This window comes from Ruditapes philippinarum, unplaced genomic scaffold, assembly GCF_026571515.1.
Source record: "Ruditapes philippinarum isolate M1 unplaced genomic scaffold, ASM2657151v2 ctg3721_1_1_1_1, whole genome shotgun sequence".
Classification (NCBI taxonomy): Eukaryota; Metazoa; Mollusca; class Bivalvia; order Venerida; family Veneridae; genus Ruditapes; species Ruditapes philippinarum.
The window spans coordinates 118379-138595 of NW_026857197.1; the positions used below are offsets into that span (position 1 = coordinate 118379).

At 34.0% G+C, this 20217-nt stretch overlaps 1 protein-coding gene across 1 annotated transcript; it reads left to right on the forward strand.

Moving 5' to 3' along the window:
• Window positions 1-1438: 1438 nt before the first annotated feature.
• On the forward strand, window positions 1439-19843 carry LOC132749047 (MFS-type transporter SLC18B1-like; the record flags this gene model as incomplete). Its single annotated transcript, XM_060738723.1, is given in 11 exon segments — window positions 1439-1609; window positions 8676-9397; window positions 10993-11088; window positions 12173-12246; window positions 13114-13270; window positions 14101-14169; window positions 16412-16502; window positions 18100-18242; window positions 18636-18734; window positions 19144-19244; window positions 19753-19843. Coding segments are annotated over 10 exon segments (1626 nt in total), but the record flags the coding sequence as incomplete, so codon positions are not given.
• Between the last annotated feature and the right edge of the window lie 374 nt (window positions 19844-20217).

Consider the following 20217-nt stretch of genomic DNA (forward strand, 5'->3'; position numbering starts at 1 on the left):
CTTGTGTGTGTTTTTATTTATCTCGTGCGCACGAGATACTATGTCGTGGCAACAAATTACTAAGTCGAGGTCACGAGATAATTAAGTGATGCGCACGAGATACTATGTCGTGGCTACAAGATACGAAGTTATGACCACGAGATAATTAATTGCGGACGAGATACTATATATCGTGGCTACGAGTTACTAAGTAGGGCCACAAGATAATTAAGTCGTGCGCACGAGATACTATGTCGTAGCCACGAGTTCCTAATTTGTTTTGTTGATTATTTACATCGTGCTTCTTTAACCGAGCCCAAAACATGATTATTCTTACATTTATATTTATATCACTAGATAGCAGGCAGCCTGTTTCTCCGTATACCATATAATTTGGGATGGATCGTTTCATATTTAAAGTATACTTTAGAAATTTTAATTGGACTCGTTCAATTACAATATCCCCATAGTTCCGCCCCATATAAAAGAATAGGTTTCATTTTTTATTTTATTCAAAAGATCTAATTGGATATCAATAAGTAAACTGAGTCGATTATTGTCGGACCAAGTTACCGTGTTGCGGTATAATTAAAAGGATCGGAGTGCAACTAGTAACATAACAGATTTAAACCGACGACTGCAGAGTGCATTTAACTGATGAGAACGATGTTACCGGGCAAGATGTACGAATCACTAACGGTATATTAACTAATCTAGATTGCGTTGTAGTTGTTTCCAGCGAAATTTACTCCCCTCAAATCGTCCCCGACGAACAAGACATGATCACAAACCATTATAGAATGAACAACAGAACGATTTAGTTATGAAATACAGTTTAATATGTTGCAAGCGACTTTGGTATAGCTGACTGTACATGAAATGAACCAACAAATATGTTTTCAAATAAACCCTCATTTACAACTCCTAGCATTTACTTACTACTCGTTTACATGTGTAGGTTAGACCGAATTGCCGAAAGGGCCGAACAATTGCCACAGAGTTGGTAGTTTGAAATGTAAAAGATCCTGGAAAATTGTTGTTAATGGTAGTTAATGGTCAGCTAGTGATGCGCCAGTCAAATCGAGCGTATATAAACTGGTTTTTTTTTTACAAGCCGATGGTTTTTACGTAAGTTCCGTCTTTTTTAACGCTGCTCATGATGTGATTTCTTTAGTTGTATTTTGTACCATCTTGTATGTCATACATGACAGAGTAATTACCTATAGTTTGGTTATCCATCAATTACCGGATGTCAACATTGACTGGTACCAGCGTTTAAAACTGTTGGTACGAATGTAGATACATTACGTTGGTAAACTTTCAACAATGATTTCAAATTTGACCCTCAAAATGATGCAACTGCTAATTGATATAATGATGTTTGATAAGATTAGCCTATCACGCTCACATCAAAACAAATCGTAAGCTTTGCATTCACCTTGTACAGGCTTCAGTACAGTGATTCAATTTTATATGGGCTAGTGATCCGTTATTCGATACTGATCGTCACGTTGTTCATATCACATGTTAAAGATATATTATAGCAACATTAATTGATAAATTGCCGAGTTTACTAAAAAAATTAACAGATTATATTCGATGTTTCTCGGATTTTATCTATGGATACAAGGTAATTGTTTTTTTTATTAAGATCTGCTCATTTGGCATAAATTGATTATTAACCAGGAGCGTATCAGTTAAAAGGGTGTGCGCTTATAGCATAACTACGGTGCCTTTTTCGTGCTACTTAAATCGACGTCTGACGTGTTTAAGGGTACGGATGATGTCAAGTAATAAAGCTATTTCATGTTTTTCTCTAATAAAGGAAGTTTATTTGCTGGGTTGCGTGTCATGGAAAGTCCTTAGCCTAAACTCAGTCTTAAGACCAAAACTGTTTCATAGAAATGTCCTAACTTATGACTCCCATGTCTGTAATCTATATACATGTATGTTAATACTTGTTTTATTTCTAAATAGCCATATAGAAAAGCATGAACAAATTGTGGGTTGAAACATGTGCCATTATTATTCTTAACTTCTCTAAGGAGAGTGAAATTAATTACAGTCCAAGTCTTTGATTAAAGATAAAATATTTATTGAAATGGTCTGAATTTAATTAGTGTTATGGTTAATCGTAAGTCCTATAGTTTAAGATACACGTAAGACTTTCTATGAAACACAGCCTCATTCGTTGTAAAGATTCTTGACAGGTTATATGGTCGTATATAAACTACTGTTTGCAATATAACCCTCACCTTGAGCGGCTCGGGCTTTATATTCAAATATACAAACAACCATTCATATAGGGTCATATAACCTTTGTTATTTTCTTAAAAACTAAAATACAATTATGCTTTTACAACTATTAAATCACAGAAACTAGAACTTTAATTTCATTAATGCTTGAAGTTCAGTTTTGGAAGTAAACACGCCTTCCCTAATCAAAATATTAAATATAAAATTAATATATGGATGGGGTAGTTTAGGCCCATTATTCCCCAGAAATGCTTTTAATTTTATTTCTCAAACCCATTTATTTTTGGTGTACCTTTATAATTTCCAAAATGTTAGTCAATTACCTGAACATTATTTCTCTTCTGTTGTATTTTGGCAAATATTACAGTTATAGTCGGTGAGTATTTTGAATGGAAATCAAAATCACAGGAGCTTGACATTCTAGAAATTATTGAAAAATAAGCAAATGATTAAGAAATAACGACAAATGCACCCCTCTATATACAATAAAATAAATTGGGTATATTTGCCATTATGCCTTGATTATTTGCTGATGTTTTTCATATAATCATAATGGCAAGCTCCTTTGGTCAAAATACATCTTTGTTTACATTTTGCTACCTTTTTGGCAAATTATTTCACATTAAGTGCTTATTTCTTCAGGTAATAAACATCTACCATGCTTTAAACCCATTTTTTAAACCTTATAAAATTCATGCTAGCAATTTCTAAAGAAATAAAAAAAAATGATTCATTTCTTCTGCATAATGTGGCTTTAAATATCACATTGTAGTACGTAGGCCTACAAGCGCATTATTGATTTATGATTTATCTATATTTCAAGTTTCTGTTCAGTTACCTATACTTAAATCTATATAATATGGAGAGAGTTTAACAACTGGTGCAATAAATGATAGTTTTCATCAAAGCATCTGGGCATAATTTACAGAACATTCATGCGCATAAATTAATTTTGTGATTGGGTCTACAAGCATATGTTTGGGTGCCATCAATTTGTATATAATAAAAGTACACTTGATTATTCATGTAAGATTATTATATATACAGTTTATGTATGTGCTTACCAGGAAGCCTCAAAAGCTTTTATACCTAACCACGTGCGTGTAAACGATTTATAGAATACATTAAATTTTGGCAACGGTCAATTGGCAAATTTAAATAGAAGTTTGCAACTGACGTGTTCCTTCGGGTTCTTTCATGCTGCGTTGAATGTTGATGCATGTATAATGTAGATGAGATAGATGAATGAATGAATGAATTAATTAATTAATTTATTAAAATGAATGAATGAATGAATGAATGAATAGTTTAGTAGGAGGTGGGTATGTTGTGGTTGGGATGGATGGATGGATAGATTGATGGATGTGGTTGGGGTGGAAATATATGATGGGATAGGTATGTCTATGTTCCCCAGGACATTTTTATATTTGTTTAGAGAGTGACAATATGCTCATTTTTCATTGTCAAGTTGAGCTGAATTGGCTATAAATAACAAAAGATTGACTGTTATAATGGTGATTGAGGAGAAGTTGACAGTTGAAAATGCTATGGATATAATGATTATCTACCTCAAATATTAAAAGACTGCCCATTGTTGTTACACGTTTATTTCAATGGATATTTAAAGAAACTTCCCTGGGCCATGTTAGTTATTTATCGTTCATGCGAATTATAATTATAAAATTGAAAGGAATTTTGGCAAAAAAAATGATAACTATTTTGACTATCACCTGTTCACACACCATATATTCTTTGATGGACATAATGACACCTTTATGCCTGTCCATCATACTGAATAAATTACATATAAACTCACCACCCAATTTAAGCAATTTCATTAATATATATTTTATATAATGTATCTACAGAAATCATTAATCATAATTAATATGACATAGCTACATGTTGACATATTAAAACTAGCTACATGTTGACATATTTTTCTTTTATTTCATTTTCAGTTACCTTTTTATTTTCTTCTTTAATTTTTTAACACGAATTTTATTTATATTATGATTGTGGTGTTCGATTGTGTTGGAGGGTATAAGCTTATTGGTACAGTCTCGAACTCGGTCCTGGCACCAGCCAGTAGTAAGCAGTGAGCTCAAAGAAGCAACTGTGTTTGACGGGGTTTAAACCCACGCGACCTCGCTACTGCTTAGATTTACTATTCATAATTTATTTATTTATACTGTATATGGAAATGACGAAGAAAATAGCAAATATTTGTCATTTGTCATTCATATTTTGCATCTAATTTGTTAATTATTATGAAAAAAATAAAAAAGCTTTTACCTGTTATCGCAATGGACCATGAAATATATATTTATGCCTTAAGGTTAAGATACACAAAAATGACCAGGTTTATTTTTTATAGACGTTTATTAATTGAATATTGGAAAGAGGTATAAATATAAGTATATAAGCAAAGCTCGTACGCTTTAATGATGGTCGTTCTGTAAAGGTCGTTCAGCACGACATTCTTTTTTTGTTTGTGGCATGTCTATTTCTGTTTTGCTTGTCGCGTGATTTCAGTATACATGTACCTATATATTTCACTTGGATATGCTGATTTTTAGATTTATTTTTGGATACACATGTCTTATTAACTTTATTTGCATTTTACTTAGTTCCTACTTTCGGGGACATTCTCTTTCTTTAGGTTATTAAATGTTAGGAAAGTGTCAGCACCATATGAACACATCTGTCGACATTTCTTCTAAATTCTTCATTTAAAAAGTTTCATGTTTAGATATTGAGTTGTTTATATGCCAAGATTATTCATGATCAGTCAAGCTCCTTTTTGTCTAACCGTTTATGTTATCATTTTGACCATTTAAGTTACGATCACGCGACAAACTTGAATACCATCTTGATAAACCTGGTGGGACAAGATACGTCTGATAACAAATTAGTGATATAACCATGTTATCTATTTATAATAACACATACTCTGCACCACTTTTACACACCGTTTGAAAATGTTGCTATCATTAAATATATGTCATTCCTCATTGAGATATAAGTTAAAGATACCTATCTCATATTATATAAATAGCTCATGTCTTTACCATATTCTAAGATTAGTTTTGGGTTTTTAGAATCTGGTTACTTGTTATGGCGCTGTTATGTATAATCAATGTTGATAGAAGTCGCACTTGCTGCTTGAGGTCGCACCATTGCCACTAGATGTCGCCCCATTGCCACTAGATGTCGCCCCATTGCCACTATATGTCGCACCATTGCCACTAGATGTCTCACAGCCAGCCCGCATAGCTCAATCGGTTAGAGCGCGAGACTTGTAATCTCGACATTGTGGGTTCGATTCCCGGGCTGGCCAACTAAAATTACTAATCAGTCTTTCGGATGAGACTTTAAATCGAGGTCCCGTGTATGGGTGCTTAAACACTTGGCACGCTAAAGAACCAGGAGAAGCTTCTGGAATTGGGGCATCTTTCTGTATCTGTAATTGCACTATCCTCCAAAAATCTAAAATGACTAATACTCTTCTGGAGGACTCGCCCATATGGGCAACCGGTGGCGAGTATAAATAAACGCAAATACACACACAAGATGTCTCACTTGCTGCTTGCGGTCACAACATTACCAGAAGATATCGCACCATTGTCACTAGATATAAAACCGTTGCCACTAGATTTCGCCAATTATTCTACCGTTAAATGTCGCAACACTAGTACGCTAAATGTCGCAAGATGTAAATTCGTGTTAATAATTGAATAAACACTTATATATAATTATTTAGTAACTTAAGGACTAAAAGGATTGTCCCTATACTAGCCTGTCTACCCAAGACAAAATTATTATGCTTTTTAATTTTTTGTTTGTTTGAAACAAACATGTTAAGTAATCCAGCGACTCGATCATGTACTGCATTATGTGCTTATGTAATAATTATCTTTTAAGTATACTAATGTGAAAGAAGTCGCAGTCACATTAAGAATCTTACTTGAAAAACATATCAGAACATTCAACATGCTGAATTAGCCAAGCATCAAAATACTCTAAAACGAGGTTTTCCCACTTTCTCACTAAAAACCCAAACTCCTCACAGTATTTACCTCCCTTGGCAGACTGATAAGGGGAGATCACTGCGTAGGCGATTGAATTTGGCGAATTGGCGTATCAATACTCAACGAGTTCAAAACGCTTCGCTTGTTGGTGTCGGCCTGGTGAATTTTCGTATTCTTTGTTCTATAGTAAATCAGTCACATTTGAGGCTTAATTCTGGATTCCACTGTTCTTGATGAATTATATACTGTCTTCAACTTTAAACATCAACACTATCTAAGTCAAATGAGGCCCAAAATATAATAGGTTAGCCATCTACTTTTTTCAGAAATCTTCATTCTGTTGTAAGACAGTTTAAATTCACCTCACGACTGCTGGTGGGTGGTACATCTTTAATCCTTCCGCCAACAAATAAGTTCCTGGAGAATACACAAAAAACAACTTTTAAAGTCATCATAAAACACACAAAAACTACACAAATGCAATAAATACACTTTAATTATGACCAATCTAACTAGAGATGACTCAAATTGGGCCACTTCAAAATTTTAAAGAACTACTTTTTAGACTACAACGGGTTGGGTCTAATTCCGTACCAGGTTGAGACCTGTTGCAGCCAATACTGTCAGTGTTTTTACGTTGTCTTGGATGTATAACCACAGGAACTTGAAATTCTATCAATATTAACGATAATATGCAAAATATACCCCCATATTATATAAATAAGTTTATTTATAGTATATAGGGCGTATGATTAATATTGGTTATTTGATAGAATGTATCTTAACAAAATAACTACTACGCTTTAGAATATGACCTCATTTACTGCACGTGCTATGCTACTAAACTAACTTAATGTTAAAATTTTATATTATGACACTAGCTGTATATCTATTACCGGTAGTTAATTGCTACATTTAACGCTAGTGTTTCATTTTGCACAGTGACTGAGGGAATATCGTGCGACAATGGACGATAACATTGCAACATTTTTCAGCAAAATATTTTGCAACACTCAGCGGCAGCTGCGACATTTAGCGGCACTGGTGCATTTAGTGAAACAAGCGACATAAAGCGCTGTTGCGACAAATAAAGGTGCCACAATGGTAACTTACAGTTTTTTCGTGTCAGCGGACAAACTGATTTTGACAATGCTGCGTTTTGTCGTGTTTAACATTTCGACCTTTTTTTTTTTAAATCGTAGATATTCGACAATGTCGATGTTTTTGTCGTTGATATTTCGTACTTTTTTGAAAATTCTGGTTTTCAAAAAAGGACTGGAAAACGAGAAGCAAATTTTGTGTTTTCATACAATACAAGGAAGTTTGAAACATTCTCTATTTAAGGTCTTAACGCTTCAAATGTATAAAATACAATAATTGTAGTGTTGGATAGCAGACATAAAACTATCATAATATCTTCACTCGAAGATTGAAATTTGTCCCAGAAATTCATTTTATTTCATTCTTGAAATGTGAAACACCTATTTAATACTGTTTTAATGGTGGATTGAGATCATGTTAGATGTTAAACAACTAAAGAAAGTAGAGCTGAATATGCAGGAATGTGTCGTAAAGGTAGCAAAATGTAAACAAAGTACATGTAGTATTTTGACTTCTATACAAAATAATTATATCAAGTAGCATAATGATAAATAGATAGTTCACATAATTATGGTAAATGAGTTTTTCAAAACTTTGACAAGATATAAAAAATATTATGTTTTTAAGCAGTAAAAATGATAGATCTTTGGGCCTTTTAAGTTAAATTTTACATGAGTAACCTCACCTGCTGGCATCAACATAATATTCTGACATGCGACTTGTGCAGACAATGATCAGGCGGCTCGGCGGACACATCCGCGCTCTATTATTATGATCTGCGCTGGTCGCTGTTCAGATAATGCTTATTTTGAAATATTTCTCTATAAATTATGAATGGTTTTGCCGATATTGAAAATTGGACAAGTCCATTTAAGATATTTAGCAGGGAAAATGCGAGCTAAGGTACAACAAATTAAATGCTCGTTGCTGCAGCTTTGCGTTTGTTTTTGGTTTTCGATGAACACACTATAACATTTTAACGTTTAGTTTACGGGGAGAAAACCGCCAGTGCCCTGTCGAGTTGTTGTCGAGACACTAACCCAGTAGACCACTCACGGCGTAAGTTAGCTTGGAATGCTTTGGATTTTAGCCCGCGGAGGAAGTAGTCTTAAGTACTGCGTTAACACTCCGGCCACGTACCCCCTATATGGACTAAATCTGTTAAAAAGGTTAAATTGAACAAACAACAAACAAACAAACAGATACTGTAAACTTGTATCTGACCACAATGTTGTTCTTACCTAATGTTTGATGGACAGCGACGTATTTTGTAGATTTTCATAAAAGATTTTTTTTCCATATTTACAGAATAAGGAGATGGTAAAATGGAAAATGACGACACCGACCCAGCAAAACTCAAACCAAACAGATCCAATGATTGCTATTTGCCCGGACACGGGGATAGACTGCTGCCTGCCGACTCTTTACAACAATCGCGTAAACCAGGCGAACTCGGTGACATTGTTATCAAATTCAGCAAGGTCAATACGAACAATGGTGATAGAGATACGAATCTTATCATCACGAGGTCTGACGTGAATGATACTGATGAAGACGAAGAGGAGGAGCATGGTAAATCACGTGATAGTGACTATTTCACAAGTCTCAGCTCGCCATCACCCGAGTCACGTGATGCGACAACCAGATTGAGCAACGGGTCTGTTCGTGCGAACGGTCACGTGGTGCACTCGAAATTGGGTGAAAAACGTTTCAATGGATATGAAAGTTCATCAGAATCGTATAATGAACGAATTTTACGTAGTTGCGCATGGCCACTTTCCGAAGGAAGCAGTAGGCTGGATATTTCAACTAATAATCATGAAAACTCAATGGAAAATACACGTGATTCTCGTGCAGAAAGTTGCAATAGTGATTCTTCGGATGATAACGATGCCGATAGTGAGGAAAAGAAAGAATTTAGTTTTAGAACGTTGACACGTGATCAAATAGCAATACTTATCGCAACGAGTTTTACAAACTTACTCAGTTTTCTTAGTCTCTCAATATTAGCACCTTTCTTCCCGATCGAGGTAAGTTCTCAATGATAATTTTATATGATAAATACTAGAACCCGTACTGTTTAGTCTTAGAAATCATCTGTGTATGTTTCAGGAATTGATTTAAAACATCGGAATTTTAATGAATAAATATTCACACATTTGTTATAGATCTGCATTACCCGCTTAGCTTAATCAAAGGATTACTGGTTCCTATCTTGAGTAAGGCGAAATAGAAATTCTTCCTGGCAACAGTTACCTATCGGGTCTTTTGATAAAAATTGTTCTGTCAATCGCTTAGTTGACCTCGGACACTGAGTCTAACGAGCATGTGTTTTTTTTTTATATCACTTTGAATTTAGAAATCATGTGGGATAAGGGGAATGTCTCTTTGTAAATTAAGCATAACACTAAACACACAATCAAACAAACCTAAGTTACAAAGTATCAGTGTAGGATCAGTCCATTCTCCCCGTTAGTAATGGGGTAGTAATATGACTTGTGTGAAGCATGCACATTGTCGCTTGGAAATCTTAAAAAAGAGTAAAATGTTTTTTACCTTTTGAAAACTTATATTTACACACCTAAAGATGAAAAACAGCAACAAAAATATAACAATATAAAAAGAAAATTAAAAATGGTATGTGTTAGAGCCAGTACACATATACGTACACATTCATAGATTTTGCTTTAGTCAGAAAAGAAAAAGGTTTAAGCCAAATGTGAAAACAAAATTATTTTAAACGTCTTATTCTGGATTTGAAAGCTGCCAAATTATCCGAAAAATTAAGAAAATCGACTTTGAGAAACATTACTAAGATTTTGAAAATGTTAACAATATTCAAGAATCAAGTAAAAGTTTACGTGTTTTGTGCGATTAATGAGTTTGTATTGCTACAGCGTGACTAACGAAGTAAGCTGTGTTTGTGTATCTTTATACCATTTTTTTCCGGTAATTTACATGCTTTGAAAGTGCCGTTTGCAACAATGTGAAGTTCAATGTTTTACCTTTTAATATTTTTTCATGTAAATTAGCATGAATCTGAAAGCATGCTGCTTTAAGTCAGAAAATAGATCTGAAAAGTTTCCTATCCTGGTCATATCACGTTTATATAATCAAATATTTACTGTTTAATAAATTCCAAACTATGTTACTTTTATACTATATCTTACTATATAATCATTTAAGCTTAATCTCCAGAATTTTAAAACTGAACAAATTATGACAACATATTAATTAAAAGCAATATAAAATCAAGATTCAAACATATTACGGTATTAGCACAAATAATGAAATAATTTAGAACGAGAACGAGGAATGAGAACTCTTATACGAACATATTATTTGCACAAATAATGAAATAATTTAGAACGAGGAATGAGAACTATGTTCTAAGTTTCAATAAAATTCTTTTACAAAATAATGTAAAGTATAATGTAAACTTTAAGTAATTATTTATCATAATTATATATACAATGTAAATCTGTCTAAAGTTGGAAAACGTTTGGGCTAGTAAGAAAGCTAAGATGGAAAGATTTACGTCTAGCGTTTTTGAAGTTAGAACATTCAAATACGTAGTGGAATTCATCACCAACGTCGTCTTCTTAATGTTGTATTTGTATTACAGGCGGATAAGAAAGGCGTCAGTAGCACAATCTCAGGATGGATATTTGGAATCTTTGCCCTCGTACAGTTTGTTTCATCTCCTTTATTCGGCCGAGTTGTAAGAATTTTAAATCATGATAGATACTATTTACTATATTTAGTAATCTTATATAATATTCTATTACTGAATCGCATTTTCATCCTTAATGCATGCGATGTTTATATATACATATGTATATATAAATATATATATATCTTTCTTCTTATGTAACATTGGAATAAATTTCATTCTGTTTATCTTGAATGTGCATTATAAAACACCTAGAAAAAACTGTGCTTATCGAATTTCGGTATTTTTGTACGTTAAAGATTGTGTCATCTCTAATTATTAATTATTCATGCTCAAAGGTTAATTTTTGTATGAAATTTGATATTATATAAGCAAAATTGAGTGGATGCGCAGGCTGGTCTGGATCCATGCTGGTCGCAAACGCATTATGTTGGTTTTGTCGTGACGCGCTCAAATAACATTTTGAATAGCAAACTTAGCAAGATACAATTTTATAAAGATTTATTGAAACGTTTAACACCATCTTAAATTGACTTGTCTATCTTTCTTTGCAAAACCAGTCAACATTTTGATGAAAATTCCAAAGTAAATACTGACTGAATAGTTATACAAGATAAGTTTGCATGGTGATCTTCGTCTGCATTGGCTGCATGATTAGATTTAGTTGCTGCCAACATGCTTAAAGTTAATATAAATGATTTTTTGACCTTAATGTTTTTATGTAACTGATTAAGTGTCATATCAGCATTTATATTGATTTTATTTTAAGAAATTTGGTGATATAGTAATTATTATAGACCAGAAACTTAGAAAAACTAATACTTTTCCTTAAAACCTTTAGAATTTATTTCTCAATTTGCAATCAATAACCTTCCCCCCCCCCCGAGCCGTTCAGTAAGTATACAAGTCTAGAAGATCGATGGTCCTACCCGGCCAGATGCTTCTGCTAACAAGATAGATGCACGGATTGAAGATCGCATATTTGTCCATCATTTAGGCTGACATTTTGTTATGTAAAATTTATCTAAAACATTTGGAAAGAAATAAGAGAAACATCCTTTAAGTATATATTTCGGGGTTTTGTGTTTTTAAAGAAGTTCGGATAAAAAGCTAATTTTATATTTTATTTCAGTTACCAATTGTTGGTTGTAGATTTATGTATTTATCTGGACTGTTTGTTTGCGGAGGATGTACTCTACTTTTCGGGTAGGTCGGCTGTCCTTGTTGTAGAAGACATTACGATTTTCCCCATTTTTACCCTTATTGCTTTAAAATTAAGTGTTTTTAATATTTTATCATCATATTATATGTTTAAGTTTTGTCATATTGCTATAGAAAGGTGACAGCAGCACAATCTCTGGATTTATATTTGGAATCTTTGCCCTCGTGCAGTTTTGTTTCACCTCCTTTGTTCGGACGACTTGTTAGACACGAACACTTAAAATACAGTAAACCTTAACGTGCGTCTGTTTACACTACTTGAGATAATATGGGGAAGTCCAACTCTCTTACGTTGTTAATTCGTGTGGTCCTACACTTTGGCTTTTTATGAACAATTACATGATTCATGTAAATGAATTTATTCTTGAACCTTTGTCTTATACATGTATATGTATGTGGAAATGTATATGTTTAGATAGAAACAAATCAATGAAATATGATTTTGTTTGATCGAACTCGGACAGCTCCGAGAGATCGGTAGTTCAAGCAAATCGTGTGTGAAATAACGGTATTATCATGTATGGCAAGATCATACTTTAAGTATTTTTGTAGTAAAATAGTTGATAATTAGTAAACTGAAAGCCGTTTTAGTTTATACAGAATTTATTTTAGCTCGACTGTGCTTATAGAAACACTCTTGAATCCAATCCTGGAACCAACCAAAGACTTAGAATTGAGTGTCAAATTGCTTTGCTTATAAAAAACGGCTTGCCCTGAGTTAGTTTGAACCCACCCGACCGGCAATCCTAAGATTACTTGTCTGACATATTAACCACTCGATCAAGTCGCCAATGAAACTTTTTTTGCCTGTTGCTTTTTCATATGATTTATTTTTATTCTCATTTTCCCCAGTATTCTAGACAAGGTAGATGCCACTGAAAGTGAAGTTCTATTTGTCACTTTGTGTTTTGTTACAAGAGTCCTGTTGGCTCTCGGCTGCACTGGTTTAAGTAACGCGGGCTTTGTGATGCTGGTACGATACTTTCCGGACAGCGTGGCCACAGTGTTTGTAAGTATATTTCTTACTATAGGCTTTTGCCTGACTTTACGCTTCTGTACTTAATTCTAATGCGTTCTCGCACGGAACCGGAAACGAAAAGCGCGTGGCGCAAAACATCAACAGATATACTGATCCTCGACACACCAACCAGGCATGTAGAAGAACGTATTTGTTAGCTACATGTCATACTCTTGTCTAAAAACAATGTCAGCCCATTAGAGTCGTTTTATATTTTGTCTATCTACGAAATAACGCATTATTGAGATAAATGTGCGTTTCGATAAGGATCCTTTATGTTACTCATGTAGTTATAGAATTACATGTATATGTTATTGATGAAATAACTAATTGTCAATTTCCAAAGTGTGGTTAAAAGTAATTATTTATTTAACCTGTATATCAAGAATCTTAAATTTTGCAGTTAGTCCTTATAAATATTTTATTTCTTTAAAGCAAGACATGCTTATAATATAACCGTTTCCACGTTAATTATGGTCTTTTCTTGCATCTCAGACAGGATTATCTACCGTTTACACCGGTGCTAGAAAACTCTGTCTTACACCCCATGTAAGGGTCTCGTGTTTGTCTACCTTTCTTTCTGGACAAAGGCATTCATCATATTAGGAAAAAAAAATAAAAATAAGTTCCGACCGAGTGTATACCGTGATCTGTCTACAAGGGTGTGAGGGCTGATCTTGATCTGGTTGCATAATGTAGAATCAGTTGCTGTCGGCAGGCTTAAGGTTAGAAATCTCAGTACACACCATGCATATACATATACTTTATTTTTAAACATTTATGATTTGATTTGGTATACTATATTTCTGATACCATTATAGGGTATAGGTGAAGTGTTTACCGGCATTGGAATGGTTACAGGCCCAGCCGTCGGGGGATTCCTCTACGCCGTAAGTTATTTAATAATATTCTATGGTTCTATGCTGGAAATTATTGTTTTCATACGTTAACGAATTATACGGGGAAGTCAAAGACCGGGCCCGCGAAGCGGGTCCGGGCTTTGGCTTGCCCGGCTATAGACTACACGTGTATATTTAAAAGAAAATCAAATAAAAAACAATTAAAGAATATATAGAATTCTATACCTATCAAAGAAATTTTCAGTGTCAGTTCTAGTCAGGCGCCGCCATTTACAATGTAACTCAATGATAATAGGCGGGGTATTCCGATAACGGAACAAATCTCAACTTTTCGGATTAATAATAATCGTCGAGTGTTCCGAGTGAAAACGGAAGCGGTGCATGTAATACCGAATGACACCTTTAAAACGGAAAGAATGAAAGGATTTTTTTAACGACTTCCCCGTTTATAGGCTTTGCCTAATTTCATATTACTCGTCAAGAACAACAAACAACAACAACATTAGCATCATCATCATCATCATCATCATCATCAGCAGCAGCAGCAGCAGCAGCAGCAACAACAACAACAACAAAACAACAACATCAATAATAACTCTTGTTTTGGAGATGCGTTATATTCTATCCTTTTTGGCTAGAAAAGTGACTTAGCAAATGAGTTTAAACGTATACAATGGTTTCTGTAACAGCCATATTATATGTTATTTTGATTTTGGAGTGATATATGTGGATATATTACCTGCTAAGATTTTATATCACCCGAGCCGTTAGGCGAGGGTGATATTTTATCTTGGCCGGTAATATATCCACATATATCACTCCAAAACCAAAATAATAATTTTATTACCCTTCCCCTGCCGAGTTTAGACGATTTAAAAAAAAAAATCATTGCTGTATCAAATGAAACGTCGAAATAAGATTCCCTTTAGGGTACCTCTTCATCACAACATGACGTCACATAAATACATGACGTATTTTTCCCGTACCTAACGAATGTAAACAAGAGAAAAGGAGTAGTCTATTGAAAGCACTTTTTTGTAATTAATATCAAGCTTTCACAAGGTCATACTTGTTTTCAATACTGATGGGAATTTGTATCATTACTCTACTTTGGTAAATATTTATCATTTGACAGTTAAAAAGTGCTTGTAAATCGGAATTTACACCGCGTAAAATCGAACCGTAAGCGCATCACCTCAGCGCATGTCGTTTACAACGTTGGGTACCGGGGGTAACGGAGAAATTTAGTGTATATATTACCCGTCTGGCTCGGTTATATCAATTTCTCTCGGGTGATCAATATCCAATCAAAAAGGCGGAAAAAATCTGGAAGGGTAATAACATGTTTTATATAGCACGTATTCTATGTGTATATTATCAGTTGCTAAATGATGCAAGAGTTTCAATGGTTTCACGATATTTGAAATGAATTGCATGATTGAAGTAGGAACTGAGAAATAGTTTTGTAAATCACAATTTCAAACTATCTGTAAATTATTAGTTATGTATTTTTCTGACATGTTAAATGGCTAAGTATAAACGGCCTGTTGTAAGCTTATATAACCTTGGTCGCTAGGCATGGGTTATATTACAAACAACCGTCTATAGACAGTTATATAGAATGCCAATTTGTTATTCAAGAAAAGTATTTTATTTGAGGGGAAAAAAAACAACGAAAATTACTTTATAGATTGACAACAGGCAAGGAAGTTGATAAATTTTATATACCTCACAATTTTTCAATTGGGAAGAGACGTTACAAACGTGCAGTGTTATGAATATATATAAACATTAGTATTGAATGGAATTTCTTTAGACCGGGCGGGCAATGGTAGCTTATGAAAGTGCAAGAACTTATTTCCAGAAGGGTCCTTACCACAGCAGACACCAGAGACAGTTTCGAGATACAAGGGAATCCGGGAACCAGCCTCTAGCTCTTATTGAATAGATCCTTTGGTTCTTTTACATGACCAGTGAATAGCAGTCATACATGCGAAGATTATCTAGGTGTCATACCAGTATACCTCTAGGTATGTGGGACACTGAAAGTGTCTCTGAAAAATCCCAAAGATGTTACCCTTGATCGAACCCGAAACCTCCGGGGACAGTCGGTGGTCTAACCAAATGAGCTGTTTTGCGCCATCTTTAGTATTCAATATATACATGATTATGTTTCCAGTAAAATGTATAATTATATGTATTAAAAGGGTTACGTACTATGTATTTATTGTTTTTATTTTAAGGACTACGTATGTATTATTTTGTCTTACAGGCTGGTGGCTTTATTCTGCCGTTTGCAGTGGTTGGAGGCAGTTCTTTTCTAGCTTTACCTTTAATCTGGTATTTTATTCCATTACAAAATGGTATGTACATAATACACCGTCTAAGAAATGAAAAATAACAATATGCAATTCCTTTATTAACTTTTTAGAGAATATATATTTGCTATATATTGTAAACTTCAACAAGTCAAACTTTGATGTATAAGAGACAAAACAAAGCAGATTTATTTGGTTACATTTAATACGTTGGACTTATTTTGTTGCAAATAACGGAAGTTGTTATTTGAGGCAATACATTGGAGTTATAATTGGAGTTATAAACGTGAAATATTTAAGCGGCAAAATCCGCGCAGTCTGATCAGGATCCATGCTGTTCGCTTACCAATTCTATTACAAGTAGAGAAACTGATAGCGAACAGCATGGATCCTGATCAGACTGCGCGGATGCGCAGGCTGGTCTGGATCCATGCTGGTCGCAAACCCATTATGTTGGTTTTGTCATGACGCGGCTCATATTATTGCTTTACAAAGTAACATAAACTTGACAACATAGAAAAGATGAAAAAATATGCATATATAATCTATCTAAATGTCATATCACCGCATGGACATAATGAAAAAATTTTCCGCTGTTTCACCTCGTTTCAAATTACAGTTGTAAATATCACAATGTCAAAAGTTAAACAAATATTTATTTTGATTGTACTATCTCATCAATGAATGATATTTTGCTATATATAAGTTAAACCTGATATGATAAACAACGGAAAGTTTTATATAGGCCTATATTATTTTGACATTTTCAACATAGTGTAGAAATATCACGTATTTATGTAACAAAATATTACATTATTGAAGACGTGTTTTTCTAAATTATTCACTTGTGCGTTTCACTATAATTGCAAGATGAAATAGGTACTGTTATTTGGTATCGGCCGAGTGGTTAAAGTTGTTGCCACTCATTGCAGAAACTGTTGAAGGTTCGAATCCCGCCAATGTCCTGCGAGGAAGCTATCCACCTAGCTTTCGGAACGTGGCTGCTTCTACGCAGGTGTCCTATTCTGAAAAAAATGCTTCCTCAAGAAGATGATCATGTACACTTTGTTGGGGTGGGGTGAAATTATGGGATACGGGATCGTATTAGATATATAGGGAAAACTAATAAACTATATTTGTGTTGATATTTGTGTTGAAATCACAATACTTATATACAGTATACGTAAATTAAAAAAAAAATCAAAGTTTTTTGGTTATACACAATTTGGCTTAAGTTTATGTTCATGTATTTGATTATCATCATTATTAGAAAGGATCATAAGATAATCTTTACATAACTGACGTGCCATCCCGGATCCCGACTTTTCTAAAGGCGACCCCGGGATTCCCCCCAATCCCACCTCAATATAGTCGATATGATTATTGTGATCTATATAATGTAAAGTACTCTTTTGATGTATTTGCAAGTCCTGTATCAAGGTCGGCGGCCCTTTATTATTTTCGTCTACATATTTATGTTACTTAGTGCTAAGGGTCTGTGGGATTTTTGTTCAAGTTGGTCGAACTGGTCGTACAGCTTAACCGTCCTTTGTATATGTATCGGTTTCCTGCCCCACGCAGATCCTAGTCACGTGGTAAAGGCACCGTGTTATTATATTTCAAAATTTGTACATGTATTCAGATATAAATGAAGAGATCGATGACGATTTGCCGTTGTGGAAGATGTTAATACATCCGCGAACTATTGTCAACAGTATTGTTGTCATCGTTGCTGCTTCAGTATGGTCCGTGCTTGACCCAACTCTAGAACCTCATCTTCGAGTGGTCAGTAGGCAAAGATTTTAGCACATTTTGTTTCTAATAAACCATACTGACATAAAAACTTACAAAAAACTTGTATATTTTATCAAATTAATTTGTAGAATAAGTGTAATTCAAAAACATTTAGTTTTAGATTTTTAGAAGAATTTTACACAGCACGACACTTTACTGAAAAGAAATACACTTTCAAATATCACATGAAGTGGGTTTTATAAAATTATGTTTTCAGTCCAATTTTAAACATGTTTAGATTTTAACAACTCAGTCTATTTCGAACAGTAGGTTTGTTAAAATCAAATACAGAAATTAATGTCTGTATTTCAACGCTATGCATATTTATACTTTTTTGCTACTTTATCATTATTTTCTATATAACAGTTTGAAATTTAATTTCAGTACGGTCTTGGTCCGGAGTTGGTTGGTGTGCTGTTTTTGATAATGGCGGCATTTTATTCCGTGACGTCACCAATATGGGGCCGCGTTGCCGACAAACTAGTAAGTTTACATGCAAACGTGTACCTCTAAAATACCATTTTTTCAATAGCATGAACATGAAATTGAAATGTTAGCAATTTGACATTACAGTTTGAATTTTCGTTACAATATTTAAGGTAAGATACCTCTAATGCATTACCTCCGCATTGAAGAGTATCACTATTCAAATATGCTAAATCATCTATATTGAAATTGAGGGGCGTGCGTTTAAACCCCAGAAGCGTCAACTTTTTTTTTTCTTTTAACATAAATATGTTCTAACCCGTAAACCATACGGTAAAGTTTGTTGAAATTTTGCAGTGCATGCAGGTATCCTTTAAGGCATATAACCTAGGTTGTAAATTTACAGTTCCTTATAGTGCCCATGAGGGGGATCATACTTTAATTATGTAATTATATTTATCCGCAGCCAGACAACAGATTTGTACTGATACCCGGTCTGATGGTTTGTGCTGCAGGCCTTCTTCTGATTGGTCCATCCCCTGTTCTAGGATTTGCAATCAGTTTCAAGTAAGTGTGCACTTGAATTTATATCGCATAGTTTCCATAACACGTAATTTTATATACTTCAGTTTTCGTCATTTGTTTTAAGCCTTTCTTTTTTAAAAAGTAATACACTGAACTTAAGTATTTCTATATTATAAAAAAGTTATTTAGGTTCAATGCTATTTATTTTCCACATGGCTATGTCACCATAATATTAGTATTTACACAGTACATTAAATGTGTATAAATGTGATATAATTTTAACCTAGGCTAATAGAAATATGTTTAATTGTTTTCGGCAAGTTTGAATTGTATAGCGATTTAGATTTGAATTTAACATTCCATGAATGATAAATCTTTTTGCTATGATAGTGAATTTTTTTATGATATCAAAAACAAATTCATACTAGAGGGCAAATTAATCACCTTAATGTTTGTCTTTTTTATTCTATGTTTATTTTCTACAGTTCTATGTTTATTTTATATTGAAATCAATAGGAAAGATGTTATGATGTTGTGTTATATTTTTCAGCCAGTTATGGTTGACCATATTAGCTTTGATCATCCTGGGTGTTGGCTCCAGCATGGCTGTTATACCTACATATGATGTTTATATAGAAATATTAGGGTAAGGTATAGAAATTTAAATACATTGAAAACCTAGTCCTTTGTTTTGTTTGGTTTTACGGCGCATTAACAAAATTTAGGTCATATGTAGCCGAAACGGGAAAGGTGATTTTGGCTAACCTCGGGTGTTACAAACCTAAGGCAACATCAGGGGTCAAAACCACCTCACCTGCTGGAGCTAAGTGATGTATAGACTTCAGTCATTTGACCCCGTTAAATCGCCTCTTACCATCACGCAGGGATAAATAGTGGTCCAATTCTGATACCGCAACCCTTAAAGGCAACCCCTCAAGGGGCAAAATCAACTTCTAAATATGTGCTTACATGGCAATATTTTGTACTTTTAGCATAGCTGGAAGAGTGACTGATT